The sequence below is a fragment of the Protopterus annectens genome, chromosome 7.part0 (genome assembly GCF_019279795.1).
Source record: "Protopterus annectens isolate FY-2018-M chromosome 7.part0, PAN1.0, whole genome shotgun sequence".
NCBI classification, from domain to species: Eukaryota; Metazoa; Chordata; order Ceratodontiformes; family Protopteridae; genus Protopterus; species Protopterus annectens.
Window position 1 is genome coordinate 449,629,443 of NC_056739.1, and position 20,517 is coordinate 449,649,959.

At 41.9% G+C, this 20,517-nt stretch overlaps 1 protein-coding gene across 1 annotated transcript in view; it reads right to left on the reverse strand.

Moving 5' to 3' along the window:
• The window catches only part of ACAP1 (ArfGAP with coiled-coil, ankyrin repeat and PH domains 1), a 1,330,515-nt gene that overhangs the window by 491,468 nt on the left and 818,530 nt on the right, over positions 1-20,517 (reverse strand). The window contains exon 9 of the mRNA XM_044077032.1: positions 14,035-14,109. Coding sequence (XP_043932967.1) covers positions 14,035-14,109 — 75 coding nt within the window. The remainder of the gene's footprint in view (positions 1-14,034; positions 14,110-20,517) is intronic.

Sequence of the window (20,517 nt, forward strand, 5' to 3'; positions counted from 1 at the left end):
CACAGATAGGGGAGTCTCTGGGACACAAATATGTCCCACCAAGTCCTATTTATATCACAGACCAGGTTGAGGTCACACGTACGGGTTTGCTTGAGTGGAGCTTAACTTACGGATATGCAGCAGTCCCATCAAGGCGGGGTCTAAGATTGCTTTGTATGCCAGAGAGAGGTCACTTCTGAGGAGTCTGTATGAAACTGAGCACAGAGCCTATCTGTGTAGGGTAGATGTTTGAGGCTGCTGCATGTGCTTTGCGAGGTACATGCCAAAGGGGGTGTTGTACTCAATATCTGGCCTTACAAGGGAAGACTACAGGGACGTTGTGACCTCTTTGTTCCTGGATGAGATACCCTTACTTATGAGGTGGGCCGTGTAGAAAGCTTTCCGTACAACGGAAGCAACATGGTGATCAAAAGTCAGGTTGCTATCAACCTGGGTGCCCAAATCCCTCACTACTGATTGTGTACTTAAGACATTAATAATGTGAAAATATGTGGGGATGTCACTCTCCCCAAAGGGGACGATGATGCATTTTTTGGCATTCAGCCTGAGGCCATGTTTCTTGCACCAGTCATTTGTTTGAGTGAGACCCTCTTGGAGAACATTCACATTACTTAGGGAATTGATGACTGCACCCAGCTTGCAGTCATCTGAAAACTTGGTCAGCCATAGTCCCCTGGTTTTGGCCTGCACCTCAGAGAAGTATATCCTGAATAACAGAGGACCCAAGACTGATCCCTGGGGTATGCAGCTCATTACGAGTCTCCTGCTTGAGGTGGCTTCCCCTATTTTGATTAGGTGGGTTCCATCAGTGAGCCAGTTTGCTACCCATCTGATAACATATGAATTGATGCCTAGTTGAGAGAGTTTATCTATTATGCCTGGGTGGGGAATAGTGTCAAAGGCTTTGGCCACAGTCAAGGTAAACGGTGTGCACTGTCTTCCCCTCATCCATGGCTTTGGTGATTGTCTCAAAGAAGTCAACCAGATTTAACAGACATGACCTCCCCTTGACAAAGCAAACTGTGTGGGGTCGAGTGTTTGGTGGTTGCCAATGTCCCTATTAATGAGGTCCATGATAATCTGTTCCATGGCCTTGCAGATCAGGCTAGTTAGGCTGATGGGTCTAAATAAGGGATGACAGTGGCTGTCCTCCACTCAGCTGGCACAAAGCCGGTACTCTGGCTTTGGTTAAATAGGGTGCTTAATAGTGCTGCAAGTTCATGTAGCATGCAGCCTAGGATGTTATTGGGTCCCATGGAGGTTGTATTTTTTGCCTTTGAGAGGGCAGTGATGACCTGTTCCCTAGAGATAGAGAGTGGGGGCAGGTATTGGGGATGTCCTGATTTACTGATGGGGGGAACAGAGGGGAGAAGTTTTCACTGAATCTGTCAGCCAGTAGATTGGCTATATCTACAGCATTTGTGTATGTGATGTCCTTGTCCACCAGTTCTGAACAGATCTGGGTGCTTCCTATGAGATTTCAGACATATGTGAATAAGGCCTTATGACTGTCTCTAGCAGATCTGACCAATTTGGACTCAAAGTTGGCTTTAGAGGATTTCACTAGTGCTCTTATTTGCTTGTTCAGGCTAAAGAGAGATTGCTTCCAATTGGGCACATGGCTCCTTCTCGGTCCTGGACAGCAATTTTTTCCTTTTGTTATATAGTTTATTTATTGCAGATGTTCACCAGACAGGTTTACTCTTCCTTGCAGAGGATCATTTTGCCCTGTCAGGTATTCCTGATTCCATGCATCTACATAAATGCTCGTATAGTACTTTGGTGTAGATTTGGACACTGGTGCCAGTTCCTTCAGTGGGGGAGGGGGCTGTGAATCTGTTTATTCCATCCCTCAAGAGGTTGTGATCAGCTTTGGAAAATTTTTTTTTGTTTGACCCTAGCTAGAAGGGGGTCAGGAGAGATGGTGACTTTGAAAGTAACCACTTTATGGTTGGATCTTACAAGGGAGGATGACACTGTAGGGGGGTTGCAGTGGTTACTCATGTTAGTTAATACCAAGTCCAAGATATTATCGCCTCTTGTAGGGGTATCGACTAGCTGTTCCAAGGCATCTGCATTGATAAAATCAAGGAATCTCTGGACATTTGCGTTCTGGCAAGAGTAGTTTTCCAATCTATGGTTGGGGAATTAAAGTCACCCAGGATCAGTGTAATGGGTTGAATCTTGATAGATTGGAAGAGGTCCAAATAGTTGGAGTGGGCATCTTGAGTCATATTTGGGGGCCTGTAGCTAGCTATAATTTGAAGAGGGGTCTTGTCAACAGTTAATTGCATCTGGAGTGTCTCCTGTGCATCAAATTGTTTGACCAATCTGGAAGCGTATGTGTGTCTCTAATATATATTGAAATTCCACCTCCTTTGGCTTTGCTGCCCACAGTTTGGGGTCTGAAAGCATGATAGGATGAGTAACCAAATAAGGCTGGGGTGCTCTCCCCAGCTTTGAACCAGGTTTTTGTGACTGCACAAATGTCAGCATCTTCTAGGGTTAAGAATGCTTGCAGTGAGTGCAGTTTCATGTTTAGACTCATAGCGTTTAGCAGCATGACCTTTAATTTCCGTTTTGTTGAAATTTTTATGTTGATAGTATTGATCTCATGACTTTTCCTAAGAAAGGCACTATGGGGGAGGCAAGGACCTTTGCCAGTAGCCTGAAGCTCAAGTGAGAAAGATGCTGGCCATCTCTAGCAAAGCATCATGGTCTGCCAATCATATCTTCCCAGGCTGTCAGGTAATGGATCCCCCTGGAATGACACCAGAAACTAAGCCAGTTGTTAAAGTCAATAATTTTCTGTTTGTATTGAGATATCATTCTGGGTGATGGTAGAATGCTGCTTAAGGCTAGGGACATACTTGCCCGAGACACATATTCAATGAGCTCAATCAGGTCTCTCTTCATATAGTCCAGGGAGATGCATCTCAAGTCGTTCATGCCAACATGGACTATGACAGAATCATTAACAGTACCTGTTGTTGAGAGACCTGAGTGCGTATGTGATATGGCGGATTCTGGCACCTGACAAAAAACTAACTATGACTTTCTCCTTATCCAACCTGGTAAGAGGCACATCTGTGTGTCTCACAATGGAGTCTCCTATGACTAATATGTTGGGTTTTTGGTTAGGCCTTAGTGGTTGTGAGACACTGGTGTGTGGACAATGCATGGTATGTGATGAGGATGGGTTGTGGAGTTCTTGTGTGTTTTTGCCTGAGGCCTCCTTTGTTTGGGTTTGTTTTTGTTGAGAACCTCCACATATGTCGGTGTGTGTTATGTTGTTGTGGGTGGTGTTTGAGGTATAGTGATTGTGTTGACAACCAACTCAATGTTGATGCTCAATGCTAGAAGTCTAAAGCTCAAGATGCACTCGCTCGAAGCACTCCTCAAAATGGAGAACATCGACATTTGTGCTGTAACGGAAACCTGGTGTAAAGCAGCAGAAAGCATCCCTGTGCTACCAGGCTATAACCCATTCCACACCTTCACACCTTTTGGCCTCAAAACATGGACCGAAACTCCAAAGGCAATGGTGTCTCCATATTCATAAAGGATATGCACACCTCCAGACTAGTAGCCCAGCATAACGCATCTGAGATACTCCAGGTACAACTAACATTGGGTAAGATGGTGATTCAGGTCGTAGCCTGCTATAGGTCGCCAACCATGCCCCAAGACTCTCACTCCAAATTCCTAAGCACCCTGGAAACTATTAAGATCCAACTCAACACTCTCATACTATGTGACTTCAACTACCCCTCCATCAACTGGGAAAACTACTCATGCACCAATGCATTGGCCCAACGCTTCCTGGAGTTCAGTTCCAATGCCCTGGGCCAGCTCATTCTTACGCCCACTAGAGGAAGCAACATCCTTGACCTGGTTATTACTAACATGGGAAACCATTGCTCTAAACCAATAGTCAAGTCCTCCCTGGTTAGATCCGACCACAAACTAATCACCATGGAAATCCACATCTCACTCACAAACCCCGCAAAAGTATTCACCATGACAAACTTCTCCAAAGCTGACTTTGGACTCCTAAAAACAGAGGTGGTTAACTTCACGGCACCCATGCCAATGAAAAACAGATGCATGACTGCTGAATCATACACCAATGCACTGTACGAACAAGTAGATAAATGCATAGAACTAGCCATACCCAACAGAACCAAGATGTTTTCCTCCAAAAAAAGGAAGCCAATCTGGCGGTCCCCTGCTATTACTAAACTTTACAACAGAAGGAAGAAACTGTTGCAGAAAAAGGTGAAATCCCAAGACTGGAAAAATTCCCTTATTAGCCTCAACAAAAAGTTCAGATCCCTCATCAAAACCCCCAAAGCCATCTATGAAGGCAGAACTGTGACAGACAGTAAAAACAACTACAAAGCCTTCTATAGTTACATCAAGAATCTCCACGGCAATACCCACATTTGCTCTGAGTTACTGCACAGTGGCACCTCCTATACTGACAACAGATAATGCCATCATACTGGCCGACAGATTCAGTGCCAACTTTACCCCCCCCCCCCCAAAGGACCGATTTCAATACCGGAAGAATGTCAGGTACCCAGCATTACTACAGCACAGGTTAAAGTTGCATTGTCCAAGGCCACAAATACAGCTTCCATTGGACCCAACAATATCCCTGGCTGTGTTCTACATGAATTGCAAAGTGAACTGGCACCACATCTGTGTGCCCTGTTTACTCACAGCCTCACCTCAGGCTTTGTCCCTACCGAATGGCGCACTGTTACAGTGATCCCTCTCCATAAAGGAGGAGTGACTATAGACCCTGGAAATTATCGCCCCATTAGCCTGACAAGTCTGATATGTAAGGCTATAGAGTGCATCATCATGTATCTAATTAACAAGGATATAGGGACTCTCCAAACTCTAGATCCCCTCAATTTGGTTATGTGAAAAGTAGACAATGCCTGCTCAACCTGGTTGACTTCTTTGAGTCAGTCACCATAGCTGTGGATGAAGGTAAGGCAGTTCATACAGCCTACCTCGGTCTGACCCTTTGATACCATTCCTCACTCAGGAGTTATTGATAAACTCACCAAACTAGGCATCAACTTCTATATCATTAGGTGGGTTGCAAATTGGCTCACAGATAGAACCCACAGTGTGAAAGTAGCAGACTCCAATCCAGACTGCACGAGTGGAATCCCACAGGGATTGGTCCTGGGTCCTCTCCTGTTTGACATCTACGTCTCAGAAGTCCAGGTCAACATGGAGGGACTCTGGCTGACCAAGTTGGCAGTCAACTGCAAGCTGGGAGCCATTATTAACTCCCCATGTGACGCAGACATCCTACAGAAAGGCCTCACTGAGACCAATGACTTGTGTTGAAACCATGGCCTTAAGCTTAATGTCAAAGAATGCGTTATCATCCCCTTTGGGAAAACCTCAGTTCCCACTAATTACCACATCGATGGGAGCCCAATGAACACTGAAGGTGTTATAAGAGATCTGGGGACTCAGGTTGACAGCAACCTCTCCTACGACCGCCACATTGCCACTGTGGTCAGAAGGCCCTTCTATGGGGCACATTTCATTACCAAGGGTTTTGAATCTAGGAAGAAAGAGGCCATCATTTCTCTCTACTCTTCTCTCATTAGACCAGTCATAGAGTATAATGCCCCACTTGGCATGTACTTCACTAGACACCTGCAACAGCTGGAGAGGCCACAAAAGTACCTCACAAAGAGGATCCTAGGCCTTAAACACACGTCCTACATGTACAGACTCATATAACTCCAGCTATTCTCTGTCTCATATAGTCTATTAAGAGGTGATCTCTGCTTGACTTACAAAGCCATATCTGACCTAGCTCTGTTGGAAATGCTGCATCTAAAGAAATCCCAATCTCTCCACACCACACACTCCAAAGACCTCAACCTCATTACCACAATCAACAGAACATTCTGGAGGGACAGGTCCATAACCCAGAGACTGCCCATGCTCTGGAATAGACTTCCCATACATATCAAGCAGAGCACCTCACTGGCCCTCTTCAAGAAAAATCTTGATGAGTGGATGGGAAACAGGAAATTCATCAGAGGATCACTCCAGTGGCTCTACTTGATAGAGGCACTGGGAACTAACATTGGGTGGCACAATGCCAAGGTACTTCTATGGGCTAGGCTTGTAAAGGCTCCAGGGTCATTAGCCTAATACACACCTATGAACCTTCTTAGTGCCAGCTATACTGGCTTGTGAGGGACAGAGCATAGACTCTAGCTTCTTTATGTAATTGCATCTCTCACAAGTTCCTGCATGACAGTAGTAGATGGTTGTCCATGTACATAAGGCAGTTGCTACACTTTGTCAGGATGCCCATATCAACCAGGCTGGCAGGAGAAACTGTAGGAAATTGTCCATCCATATTTGTCAGAATCTGAGTGAGAGAGCTCAGGGAGAGAGCTAAGGGGTAGGCCTAAAGCTCAAGTGCTTAAACAAAAACTAAGAGGCTTAGAATAACACTTACATTTATTAAACAGGCTAAAAAACAAGCAGTAATAAATGTAGCAGAGAAAATGCAATTGAACACTTCAGAGAACAAGTAGCAGAAAAACCAAGATGAAGTAAGAGAGTAGGAGGAGGAAACACAAATACTGTAAAAGCAGCTGAATAAAAAGTTTTTTTTGTTTGTTTCTGAAGAAACGTGAAAAGGGAGAAAGGAACACTAGATAATTTAAGGTTAAGAAACTATGGGGGTTGGGCCTTCCCAAATGTGCTCTCTCTATTCGGTAAAATGAGCTAATGACACTGGACTGGGAGGAGTGCCCCAGATCAAATTTACAGTAGAGTGGGCAACTGCAAAGCCACCAAGTATAAGAACAAGACACCAATAGGGAGAGAGGGTGAGAAACTATGCCACAACTACTAGCTACACTATTTTAGGCAGAAACCACTACAGAAATGTTTATAACAGCAGAAAACAGCAGTGAGACATTAAATGAAAGTTTTAAACAGATAAAGGAGCAAGGAGACTCTACAGAATGCTTTTAACTGCAAACAAATAGTTATATGATACACTCCTTGGCAGGAAATCAAAACAAACAAATGTTTAACAAATGGAGAAAATGTCTAGTTAATACCTTTCACACAGAAAAACTAGCTTAAAAAGTTTTACAAACAGTATGACAGTAACAAAAGTGATTTAACATGCCCTGTAAGGCAGATAATTTCAGTACAAACAGTGCAGATTAGTTTATACAATAAAATACAGTAAAAAGTTCACAGCAGACAATAAAACAGTGATATAAATGGTTAGAATAAGCAATAGCTAGTACAAATAAGTAAAAAAACAGGATACTTATTGTTATAGATCACAGATTAGAGTTGTGGTCAGTGCCCTCCTCCGTTCAGCTCAGTATGAATAATGATGATGCTATCCACCCTGATGTGTTTCTATGTATTAAAGCATCTAAACGAAAACCCCACCTGCTTGTCATATGTGTTAGAGAAGGATGAGCGACAGGACCCAACCCAGTTTGATTTTGTCAAAGGAAGATCATGCCTACTAAACCTAGTGGACATATTGGAGAAAGTAATCAAAGCAATGGATGGGAAAAACTGCATACTGCCTACGTGGACCTGGCATAGCTGACAAACTACTGGGCATAAACCCTATATATATATATATATATATATATATATATATATATATATATATATATATATTGTTGGATTGCCAGCTGGCTCACAAACAGGACTCATGAAATCAGGATTTGTGATAGCACCCCCACTAAGACACAGTTCACCAGTAGAGTACCTCAGGGCTCTGTGCTGGGACTGCTGCTATTTGGCATCTACTTCTCAAAGGTAAAGGCTAATGTCAAGGGCCTTTGGCAGAACAAGTTTGCAGATGACTGCAAATTGGGAGTTATCATAGGTTCCCCCATGACACAAACATCTTACAAGAGAGTCTAACACATACAAATGACTAGTGCCAAAGTCGCTAACTAAAACTCAGTGCTAAGAAATGCATTATAGTACCTTTTGGGAAAACTGCCACCTACGCTAATTACTCCATCGATAAGACACCCCTAAAAGTAGACCCAGTAGTCAGGGATCTGGGAACGTATGCTGACATTAAAATGGCCTTTGACCAACATGTGGCCAAGGTAGTACGAAAATCATTCTGTGTTGCCCAACTTATGAGTAAGGGCATGGCATCTAGGTCCAAGGAAGCCATAGTGCCACTTTATTCAGCCCTTATCAAAGCCAACATGGAGTCTAATGCCCCCCTTTGGCAACCAACATGTGCAACAGTTGGAACACCCACAAAGGTTCCTTACCAGGAGTATCCATGGTAAAAATGCATTGCCCTATTTAGATCGCCTTAAAGCCCTATGCCTGTACTTTGTTTCCTACAGGTTGCCAAGAGGCATACAAGGCATCCTCACATCCAGCGCTGGTGGAACTTTTGCACATCCACAAAAGGAACACCATCAGAACCACTAGATTCATGGGTTTAAATTTTGTTTGTGACATAAATAAGACATGTTGGCAAGACAGATATGTGTCCCCATCCATGTGAAGCAGAGTCCATCCCTAACCTTATTTAAGGGTAACCTAGATCAATGGAATGGTAAATCAGAAATTCACCCTGGGTCTGGCACTCATGTCTGTGATAGAAGCAGACAGTAATGCCCAAACTAACATACCCTCATAACCTCTAGAAAGTTCTTAACATACCCCATCCTAATACATTCCTATGATAGATAGGGGCACAATTGGGTTTGCATTGTAAGGCTAGGCTTATAAAAGCCCTTGTTGTCATTAGCCTAGTATACAACTATAAACCTATTTAAGGAATATCCGGTTTCCCAGGCCAAGGACAAGCACGACTTATTATTTAGCAATGTTTGCAACCTCAAAGGCAATACATAATTGTATGCAGGGATCATCATTAATAGAGCTGCCTACACTGAGCAAGAAGATACAGCAAACCTACTGGCAGACAAATAGAGCTCTAACTTTAATCCTTCCCACCAGGAAATATCATCTTATATAACTATCCCAGCTATGACTAGGGAATAGTTCCTAAATGCTCTTCCCAAGGCCAAGAACACTGCATTAATAGAACCAAACAGTATCCTAGGCTGCCTTCTAAATAGCATGAAACATGGCCAATCATTATTTAACTGTAGCCTTTAAACAGGAGAAAGTCAACCACCAACCTTCTGCACAAAGACAGGCCATCTACAGACTCTGGAAATGACACACCCTTAAGTCTCACTAGTCTCATATGCAATGCCATGGAAAGAATTATCATGGAAATGGTCAATAAATACAAAGGAAACCTCTAGACACTGGACCAAACTCAGTGTTGTTTCACCAGGGGCAGGTCCTGGTGGATTTCTTTGAGAAGGTCACCAAAGAAATAGATGAGGGCAAAACAGTTCACATTGCCTACCTTGACCTTGCCAAGGCATTTGACACAATACCCTATTTAGGCACTGTTGACAAACTCGAGAGGTAAGGTATAAACCCTTATGCCAACCAGTGGATAGCCAACTGGCTCATAGATAGGACCTAGAAAGTCATAGTTGGAGAGTCCACCTCTACAAAGAGGTCAGTCACCAGTACAGTCCCTCAGGGATTGGTCCTGGAACCACTCCTTTTTAGCATCTACTTCTCTGAAGTCAATGCCAATGTCAAAGGCCCCTGGTTGTCCAAGTTGCAGACTATTGCAAATTAGGATTTGTCCTAGAATCTCCCATCGACACTATGTTCTCCAAGAACAGCTGACACAGAAATACCTGGTGCCAGAGCCATCGACTAAAACTAAATGTCAAAAAATGCATAACAGTATCTTCTGGGAAGTCAGCCATCTTTGGTAACTGCCATATTGACAACACACCCCTAAAAGTTGAGCCAATATACAGGTTTTTAGGGACAAACTTAGACAGTAATCTAGACTTTGACCATCATGTGTCTATGGTAGTGAGGAAATCATTCTATGTTGCACAATTTATAAATCAAGTTATGGCATCTAGATCCAAGTAGGTCCTTATTCTACTGCATTTGGCACTCAGCAGACCTGTCATTGAGTACAATGCCCCATTGGGTATGCACCTAACCAGGCATATCCAAGAATTGGAATGTCTGTAAAGGTTCCTCACTAAAAGAATACAGGGAGTAAATAGTATGGCCTATGCAAACTGCCTGAAAGCCCTATCCCTGCATTCTGTCTCCTACAGACTGCTTAGGGGAAAGCAATGCCTGGCATACAAGGTATCTTCAGGCCCCACTGTGAAGGGCCTCCCACATATCTGCAAAACAAACAGCACCAGAATTACCTGTTCTAAAGAACCTTTCATATAAACAGAACCTGCTGAAGTGATAGGTATGTATCCTAGACACTACCTCCTCTCTGGAATAGGCTCGCCATACATGTGAAGTAGAGTTCCTCACTAACCCAATTCAAGTGCAACTTGGACAACAGGATGGGGAACCAGAAATTCGTTCCTGGTGTAGTACCTATGTGTTTAAAGGACACAGACAACCTGTAAATGGTTCAACTCACAGGCTCCTACCTGCAAAAGTTTCATCTCTCAAGCTCTTGCTTACATTTATGAAGAGTACTAGCACTTGTCAGAGATTTGTGATGCATGGATTGGCTTAAAAAGACCCCAGTAGTCATTAGCCTAGTATACACCTATGAACCTATACGTAGTGGGGTGGTAGGATCAACAGTGGGGATGTTGTTAACAGTGTGTTTTATGTGGGCTCATAGTGTTCAGATACTCTCTACTATGGGTTGTAATATGTCTTACTGACTTGCTTCATATGAACCCATGCAAAATGAAAAGCAGCAGTGTTACAGTGATAATTAAAGTTTTCACTTGTTTTTGAAAACAACAAAAAAGGGATGTGCATACTCCTTTGCTAGCAACCTCTTTTTCTGATGTCTCAGGCATGGAGTGCAAACTTGGATTATTAACATGCAAGTTAGATGCTTGCTGTTTAATAAATATTAATTTAGCACCATTAAAAAAAAAAAACATTTTTAGAAAGAAACACGTTCACTGTGATTTGAGGGGCTGAACACTATGCTTTTAATGTCCACACATAGCAGTGGTTGAAGTTTAAAAAAAGAAGAAAAACAATTTAGTAACAGACAAGCAAGTAATGTCTAGGAGCATCTTAAATGATTTCCTCAGGAATAGCTAGGAATGCACAGCCATGGGGGACTGAGGTAGATCTGTGCTTTTTACTTGATAAACTCAAATTCATATGAATTGCAATTTTTTTTTTTATTTGGTCACTTTGGACCTCAGTTTTAGCAGCCTAGCCCTCAGTGCCCCACATCTATGCTAGGTCTACCAGCAATTCTCTTACCCCCGGACTTATTCCAACATTGCTGGGGTTGGTCATGGATCTTAAAGATGTCCTGGGGGTCAGCTGTCTGCGCTTCCATCTGATTTTTTTTTGGTTTATTATCGCATGTCCAAAACTGTATCGGTCGACTGATCAAAATGTCGACCTGAAATGCCAAACATGGATCATCAACTGAGCAGCCAAATCGAAACTGAATACAGCAACACCTGTAGTTCGATGTATTCGACATAGCAGAAGGTGACGTCAATCACCCATGCTATGCACTAGCATACTTTTACACTCTACAATGAACGGTACATTTACTCCACTATTTTGGAAGGTGGCAAGCCCCCCCTGCATCCCCCACACTCTCTGCAAATTACATATACCAACTCCAAGATCACACTACAGTGAGGAAATGGGTTAATTCCCTGTTCCTCACTGTACTACGATCGCCGCTCAGAATGCCGAACTCAGATAATTGAAGTACACTACCCATTCGCTGTAGTGTATTTGACGTTACCTGGTTAAGCATTCTGATTCCTGGAAAACTGCCTTTTGACTAACCCATGCTCAATCGCCTGCTGTTCGGATATCCAATAGTAAACTTTTTTTTTTTTTTTTTTTAATGTACCCTACCCACTTCCCCTCCCCCCAACTGGATGATTACATCCGAGGGCAACTGCCCTCTTTGGAACCATGTTTCCCCTTAGGGAGGGTCATCATTGTGCACCCTTCCCCCCAGGACAGGTACGCCCATCTCTCCCTGCCACTCCATCAGTCACTTAACCTGCTAATAGTAGCTGTGTCAGCTGAGCTATAGTCAGGGCATTATCCCTCTATGCTACTGCAGTGGCATATGAATTGTACATGTTTTGAGAAAAGGTCAGTAGCAACAGCAACCTGTGGAAACTCCATGGCTCAGAAAAAATAGAAATATGCTAGTTCTGTCTGTAATGCCCTTATTACAATAAGGGTTATCATACAAATCTCCTATAGTATTAAATCCTAGTGTAACAATATTACGACACTACAGTCAGGCAGATATACTTGTTCTACATAATAATAACACTTGTGCAAAAAGCCTACAAAGAACAGCTGATATGAAATGCTTCCGCCATTCCCCTTTAATATAAAGCCATCTACCTACATCGTGCTGTTCCTCCACTTATGATCCTAGCCCCCTATTGTAGGAGCTCTACATTAACCATATGGCTTCATGTTAACTTGTCCACCTAAATCACCACCCGCTTCCCACTCCTGTGACATAAGATCCTACCACTCTTGCCTACCTGCCCTCCTCTCAGCCATCTATACCAGTCCCCCCATTCCCCCTTTTTATCTCTCTTCTCTTCCTTTCAGCCATCTAAATCCCAGTTCTTCCCTTCTAGTTGCCTCACTCTACCTAGTCTTTGCCATCTATGCAATTTAAATTGTTATATTAAAACTTACCCACTGCAATGATCAATGCATATTTGTAAATACTGCATGCAACCATGTTCAAATTTGATTCGTATCCAGTCATCTAAGGTAGTTTTGCAAAGTCAAGCAGATCAAAAAACATTCACTAAAACTGCATTCAGCAAACACTGGAAGAAATGTTTCTTTTGCAGAGGCAAGTCCCCCTGAACCTCCTATGTGGGAGGGCGTCTCACACATTCTCCAGACTTGTATATATCAACTCTGTGGTTGCACAACAGTGGAAAAAAAAGGGCAGTCTCCACTGTTAGGTATTTTTGATGAGCAGTATTCCATCTTTTTGTATTCTTTGAAATACCTTCAACAACCTGATATGCTCCTGTTCAAACTGATCATTCCTCTCCCAACTTACTGTACTTTACACCTTCCTTGCAAGATTAAGTACTGACTTTGTACAATCTTGTAGTATTTTTTAATGCTTTTGTTTTGTCATCATTTAAGAACTGTGGCTGAAATGGGTTCTTTGTGGATCAACCCACTATCTTGGTCAACAAACAAATATTTAAGTGGGTTGGCCTCATCTGGATATGTTCTTACTCCACTCCTATCACCCACATTTTTATATTTATCATAAAGAACAATCCATTTTCCTCTATGTTTTCCTTGCTGCAATGATCAGCTTTGCTCAAGAGGCATTGCAAAGCCTGTAATAAGTTTTTTTTTTGTTTTTTTTTTATCATGGTAGTTTATATTCCCCAATTTCTTTCACCAAGACAATCTTATCCACACAAGTTGCCATCTAGCATGTGTTTGGTAACAGGCTGACATCTTCTACTGCCATCCTAAGTCAACCAGCTATCAATAGTACTGCAAAAAAAAAAAAGGGAGCGCTACAATATCCATAGAGGAACATGGTCACTAGATGACATGCTCCTCTCCCTATGCTAACATCCCCAACCTCTCAGGACAGGTATGACAGCAGCTGAGAAATAAATGCTTCATTGGTCAATATTACTAAACAAAGTTCATCCTAACAAGCTCTGGCAAAGGCTACGTGTCTTTTTTTAACCTTTCAAGCAAATTGCCAGGCCCTGTAGTACCCAAGAATCCAGCTTAAAGCTGAACTGGCTTACAGCCATCAAGTTGGACAGCAACATATACACAAAATATCTTGCATTACAAAAAAATAAGCAAATTTTTGCTATGACTGCCTTATGAAAACATGCTATGGACTGTCTCAGTGAAGCAGTTTTTTAATCTTACCTTTTTCTTGATGGTAGCATGCCTCTGTTCCATATCTCTTGCTTCTCGTGCAGCATTCAGCACCAACTGATGCAACTGTAAAGGCATTAGAAAAGGTACACAGAGCGAAATGATGACCAAAATGCAGTGTACAGTACATTGATCAGCTCTGACTAATGCACAGTTCTACTAGTCAGGAACATTAACACAGTTCAAAGAGCGTGATCTTTGATATATAAAATACAAGAAAATGAGCTCCTAGTACAACTGCTAGACTAGATATAGGCAGAAAAATAAACTTTTACCAATAATATGACATGCAGGTTGCAGTTTTGAAAGAAAAGGCAAAGTTACAGAAATCATGAATATTTGATAAGTGGAATCCAAGGCTGTTGTTTCATGTACCAATTCTGAGATTTCAGGTCTAGTATCTGATTTTATTCCATGTTTTCTTTGAAACTACTGGAGCATCGCATTTAACAACTGCATGGTATACAAAATGACATAATTGGGATATACACAGGAGGAGAAAAAAAGTGATGTAGCTTTTTGTATAACAGAAATGACCAAAAACAACATAACAGATTAGCAAACAATGAGGAAAGAGGGTAATGTGGGTGAAAGTAAACTCTACAAATGGCAAAACTGTCTGCACAAGGGAAGCAGTGCAAAAATGATCATCAGGCAGAAACATTTTTTTTAATGGTAGAAGGTATCCTTATGCTGGTAGGGAGAGGGAGCTGCTGTTTTGAAGAATATTTACAAGTCAGATATTAAATGGAGCATCCTGTCTGCAGCTACATATAAGGCTAGACTCACTCTGGTGCTCTGACAAGTAGGTCTGATGCAATTAGCTTAAAACCTACTTATGAAAAAGTATTTTACATATTCCTTTCACTACATCTTTAATGACTCCGGATCTTCTCAGCCACTCAATGAACAGCTGGAGGGTGAAGATGATGCTGATCAGAAACTATCTTCTCTCACTGTACAGTGGAAGGGCATTGAACTTCTTAAGAGAGCAAACAAGTGAGGTATTCACAACCGGTCCTTCTACTCCTGCTAAAACTCCTCATCTGAGGGGCACAGAGGAACTGGTACTCATCAGAATGCAAATGAAGTTGGTACCTCTGAAAGGTAAACTAGTAGTGGTGTGGCATCTAAGGGCAGCAGGATACAGCATTTTTTTCCCAACTTTAAGTGGGTCCTGTGCTTCCAAAGTTTTCATTCTTCATCTTTATTACACGGATCTTCATTTTTATCAGAGTCATCCCAATCTTTTAAATGCAGGACTTGGCTAGTGCAGTCTCTGGTATCACTCCAAGTTTGCGATGCAACTTTGTCCATTGCCCAGCATACAGACGATCTTCTCAACAACCAAGCTTTGGGCAGTTTATGCATAGCATGCCTCACATTCAACAGCAGAATAGAGGAAGGAAGAAACATTATCTTTTCAGCATGGGGCATAGAGCACCTTGTGACCTGGTTAGGTGTCAAACTGAAGAGGATTCTAAAACTTAAAACTTATCAGCTTGCAGGATAAAAAACAGTTTAGGCGCCTGATACCACTTCACCCCATGCAGAGTTCATCATTAATAACCAAGAGGATTTTCCTTCTATGACTGCAAGCTCTTCTCAATCTAGCAGTAACACAAAGTTATTTAGAAGAATCAGTAAAACAACAGTGCAGAACATTCCCTCCCTTGGTCCAAGATTTGTTTCACTTCTACTCCATTGAGTAAACCCCCTCTTTCTCTGAATCAGACTGGAACATCTCCCAAATTCTTGGCTGCAACCGAAGATGGAAGTTTCACCTTGTGTGCTACTACAGGCCTGAAGTAAGAACAAGAAATGCTAAATAAAGATGTAATAGTCTCCACCAGACACCTTCTGCAACAGTAGGACCATTAGATCCTATCACACCTACAAAATTAGCTAAACAAGAGCATCAGCTTCTCCATGGATAGTCAACCCATACTTGCAAATACTGACAAAGTCTTCTGTAAGAAAGAGCGTGAACTGATAGCTCACTTCTACTCTGCTTGTAACACACAGAACCTGATTCCTAACATTATTCATTATCCTGCAGTTACTAACATTTAGAGGATCCTCTACAAGAGAAGATGGAGAAATAGATGATGAACTGGGGGCATTCAAAGATGTCCTAGAAAGAAAATATTTCAAGACAGTTCACAATTTCAGTTATTTTGCTATTCAAATATTGGAGAAGCAGCTTCAGATCATCCCCCTCTTAGATAAAGGGAATATGAAATTGCTAGCAGTAAAATAGTAGATTATTGCCTTTGCTCCCATCTTGCATACCCAGCTCATTGATGCTCATGATAACTGTGATGGGAAGGTGTCATTTTATGCAACCAGTTTTAATGCACATAGTCCTGTTCCAGACAGAGACAACCATTCAGATTTCCCAAGTCAGAAAGCATTTCACATATTTAAGAAGGAAATACACATTCTATGAGATGCTCTATGAATGGAAAGATAACCACAAGCTGCCTGGTTAGCAGTTTGAACAAGTTCTTGGTAACAGGATCAGGACCATGATTGCACAGCTTACAGCAACTTGTGACCACAGCCTCTTTGCACAACTGTTTCGGAAGCAGTTTATTCAGATGTGCAGAGTTCCAATAAATGCCAACAGTGGTGGTGACCTGAAGAGACTGCAGCAAAGAGTTACAACACCACAAAGTGTCAGTTGGCCCTGTCCACCTCCCTCATTCCCAAGCATTCAGAAGTTCTTCAGAGACTTTACTTGCATTTTACTTTTTTGTTTTGTATTTGTTTTCTGGGGTACAGCACTGATCTTCATGGACTTTTCTCATACTCAGCCCTGGAGCAGCATCTGGTTGAGTAACTTGCTCAGAGTCACACAGTTAGGCAATGAAGGCTGAGGGAATCAAACCTTACACCACTGGATCACAGGAAACAGCTGATTAACAGCTCCTTAATCTTTTAAGCCTGCTGCCAGACTATATAGTTATTGCAGGAAGGTTAATGATGTAACCTTTCTTTCAGTTCTGTAAAGTGACAGCTAACCCGAAAATATGATGCTACATGAAGCAAGCTGATTAAGACTAGTGTGAAATGATGTTTCATGACATGAATAAAGTGCATTCACTTTTTTCATGTGATGCTCAGCTTTTTTTACTGTAAGTGAAATAGCACTGACTTTGTTATGCCATTATCTGAGTCTCTTTCATCTGAGTCTGTCAAGCTGATGGACAGACAGCCATGAAGCCTTGAAGGGACTTTTTTCCCAGCATCAGCTAAATCTGCTAAGTATACTTTCTCCCAGTGTCTTGGAGAACTGGCTTCTCCACTTCCTGATTAGGACTACCCACATTTGAGGCTGGATTATTACTGGCAACATCCCAGGGAACTACCCAATGACCCAAGGCACACAAGTGACTTCACACACTGTGTGGTATACGAGGTCATTTTAAAACATCTTGTGGCAGCTTTTGGACATGCAGAGTTTTCACAGTATTGAACTCAGGTATGAGCATATATCCCTTATCTTACAACATGAGGATCTGGCATAATGGTTAAGGACTTCACCTCACAGATATAGCTAGGCTTAAAATGGTCCTTCAGGACAGTTCGCCTAGTATTCACCTATGAATCTATGAGTCAACATGTCATAACTGACAATAAAGAACATCCAAAGGCCCACGTGATATAATCCCTCGTGCACCTGTAAATCTCTCCCCAGTGCACAGATAATGAATGATTCCATGGTAGAGTGCTCAAGATAGCAAACAAGGGGACATTTGTAAAGACTGTAAAGAAAATAATCTTTATGAAACACAAAAAGAAATTCCAACAGTACGGAAGAAAATACCACCCCCCCCCAGCTCTGCCCTAGACATGACAGATTTAGAAATTTGCACTGTACAGAGGGAGGTGCTCATGGGACCAAAAGACATTCCCATGATAGGAAGTTAGAGATCCTTAAATCAGTTTTGCAGGAAAGAAAAACTAAATAGGCGATGAACTATATGATGCAGAGCAATATGTCTCAAACAGAAGAGATTTTAATGGAGGAGGCGGCAAAGGAGACATAGAAAAGCAAAGATCTATATGTTGGAGAAGCAGAGGTTTCCACAGAAGAAAGAAAAAAAAAAAAAGAATGGAGACATACACATATTTTTACAGGACAAATGGAAACGTCTCTGACTAGAGGACTGACAGCTACATTTTGCGGGAAGCCATACCAAATTATAGACAAAGGGAAAGATGCTTACGGAACAACGTAAGTAATCTCTGTGGTAAAAAAAATCCTCAGGTTGGAGGAGATGTCCATGGTACTGAAAATAAACTGTTGTGGCTGGCAGGGGCTTATGTCCAAGGAGATAAATAGGGACAGCCGTGCTATATATATATATATATATAGAGAGAGAGAGAGAGAGAGAAGTTTAACAGAGATTGAGACATCACCATGTAGAGAAAAATGTATCTTAATGTGTAGCTGGAAAATTCCACATAGTAATATGGCAGTGATAGAAACCTAGACAGATTCATGGTATGACAGCAAATAAGGATAGGGTCACAGAGAGAAACGGAGACAGACTGAGAGATTTGTATGGAAAATGAGACATTTTAACTGAATAATGGATTTACTGAAGTCCTGAATTCAGTGTCATGTTTGACCATCTTCACTAAGCCAGGTTATCTTCCATGTGAGCGGACTACAGAAAACTGGTATAAAAAAATTATGTAGATGCGGGAGGCAGTGAAAGAATTAGAATACTGATTTTGGTTAAGGTTCCACTGAGACCTTATTTGTATAGACTTGGCTGGGAAGTATTATATGATTTACAGGCTAGAGTGACCCCAGTAAAGTGCTGACAGCAATGATCTTTGCACAAGTATAGCAAGGATGAGGCTGCTTTACTTCTACTGCTCTCTCAGATAGACAGCCTCTGCCCCTTTCATGTTCTGATGGACCTAGGAAGAAATGGGATGCTTTTCAGGGAGTGAAGAGCTAAAGAAATAGACACAAAGTAATAAGTGTATTAAGGTGGTCTACACCTAAACTGTATGCAATAATGCCAAGGCATCCAAAGTAATCAGACAGAACATGATGTAGAAGGAAAAAACCCAGACTGTGACCTAGGGGACTAGAATCCGAATGTCAGTTCTGACAGTGGAAGAACCAACTGGGTTGAAAGTGGAAAGAAGGGGTCAAGCAAACTCACTTCTTTTAGAGGAAGGGTATGGATGAGCATGTTTGGAGTAAATTATATGTACAAGGTTTTCAGCGGAGACAAGGGAATCTATCTCCAGTGTATTCCTAGTAGGTGGAGGGTGGGATGGTTATACTGGCTTACATTACTTGTGCCTACTGCATCCCCATCTCCTGGGATGCTGCAAACTAAGTATCTACAATGGAGATAGGACCTTAAAAGCAAAATACCCATTCCACTTCATGTTCCATGGCCTCACACTCAGGGTGCTCTCCTTCTCACCCTCAAGAAATGGATGAGAAAGTACAGTTATGTGAGTAAACTTACCATAACAGTAGATGTTTGAACAATCACTGCTACAGTAGCCTCAAACATATAGGTTATATCCTGCCAAGGATATAACAGCTGGCCAGCTTCCAAAGCTTCAGGACAACTTCCATGTGCCCAAACTGTCAGGCAGCTTGAGCTGAGCTAATTAAAAGACAATTTTGGGTGCTAAGCCCTTCAGAGCTTTCCTGACAAAAGAAAGAGGGAGGCTGAGCCCTGAAAGGACAATGCTAGGAACAACAAAAAAATCTCCACACCCTAGTATAAAAAACACACTAAAAAAAACAAGGGTGAGAAAGGGAGCAGCTACTGCAGCAGTGATCATTGAAACAGATGAAACCAAGAACCTGGAAGAGTGAGCCTTGACCCTGCCTGAAATAATTTTGTTGTGGTGGGTATAACAAAAGGTAATAGTCTTAGACAACCACTTGGAAATAGTCTGTACTGACACAGGTTGCCCCTTCTTTTTACCTTCACAAGAAATGAAGAATTGATTTAAAGAGCTGAAAGATTTAGTTCTGTCAAGATAGTACTTGAGTTCTCTGTGGACATCCAAGGTATGAAGCACCCTTTCTCCCTCATTTTTAGTTTCAGAAAAAAGCATGGAAATGGACAGTTTGACTAAAACTTAGATACCACTTCAGTTATAAACGAAGGACCAATTCTCAAAGAAATCTTTTCCCTGTGGAAAATGACATATGATTGACTCACCATAAATGCTTGCAACTAAGATACCTTTCTTGCAGATGTCAAACCAATCAGGAACAAATGTTTTCCGTGTTAAGAACCTTATGTTAGCCGGTTCAAATGCAGTAAATGTTAGCTTCTCTAACACTAAATGAAGATTCCAAGGGGGGACACTGGTTTTCCTGAAGGCTTCTTCTGTCAAACCCCTTTCAGAAACATTTTGACATGAAACTGCATTGAAACGGGAGGATCCATGGGCAGATATACTGAAATGGCTGATAAATGA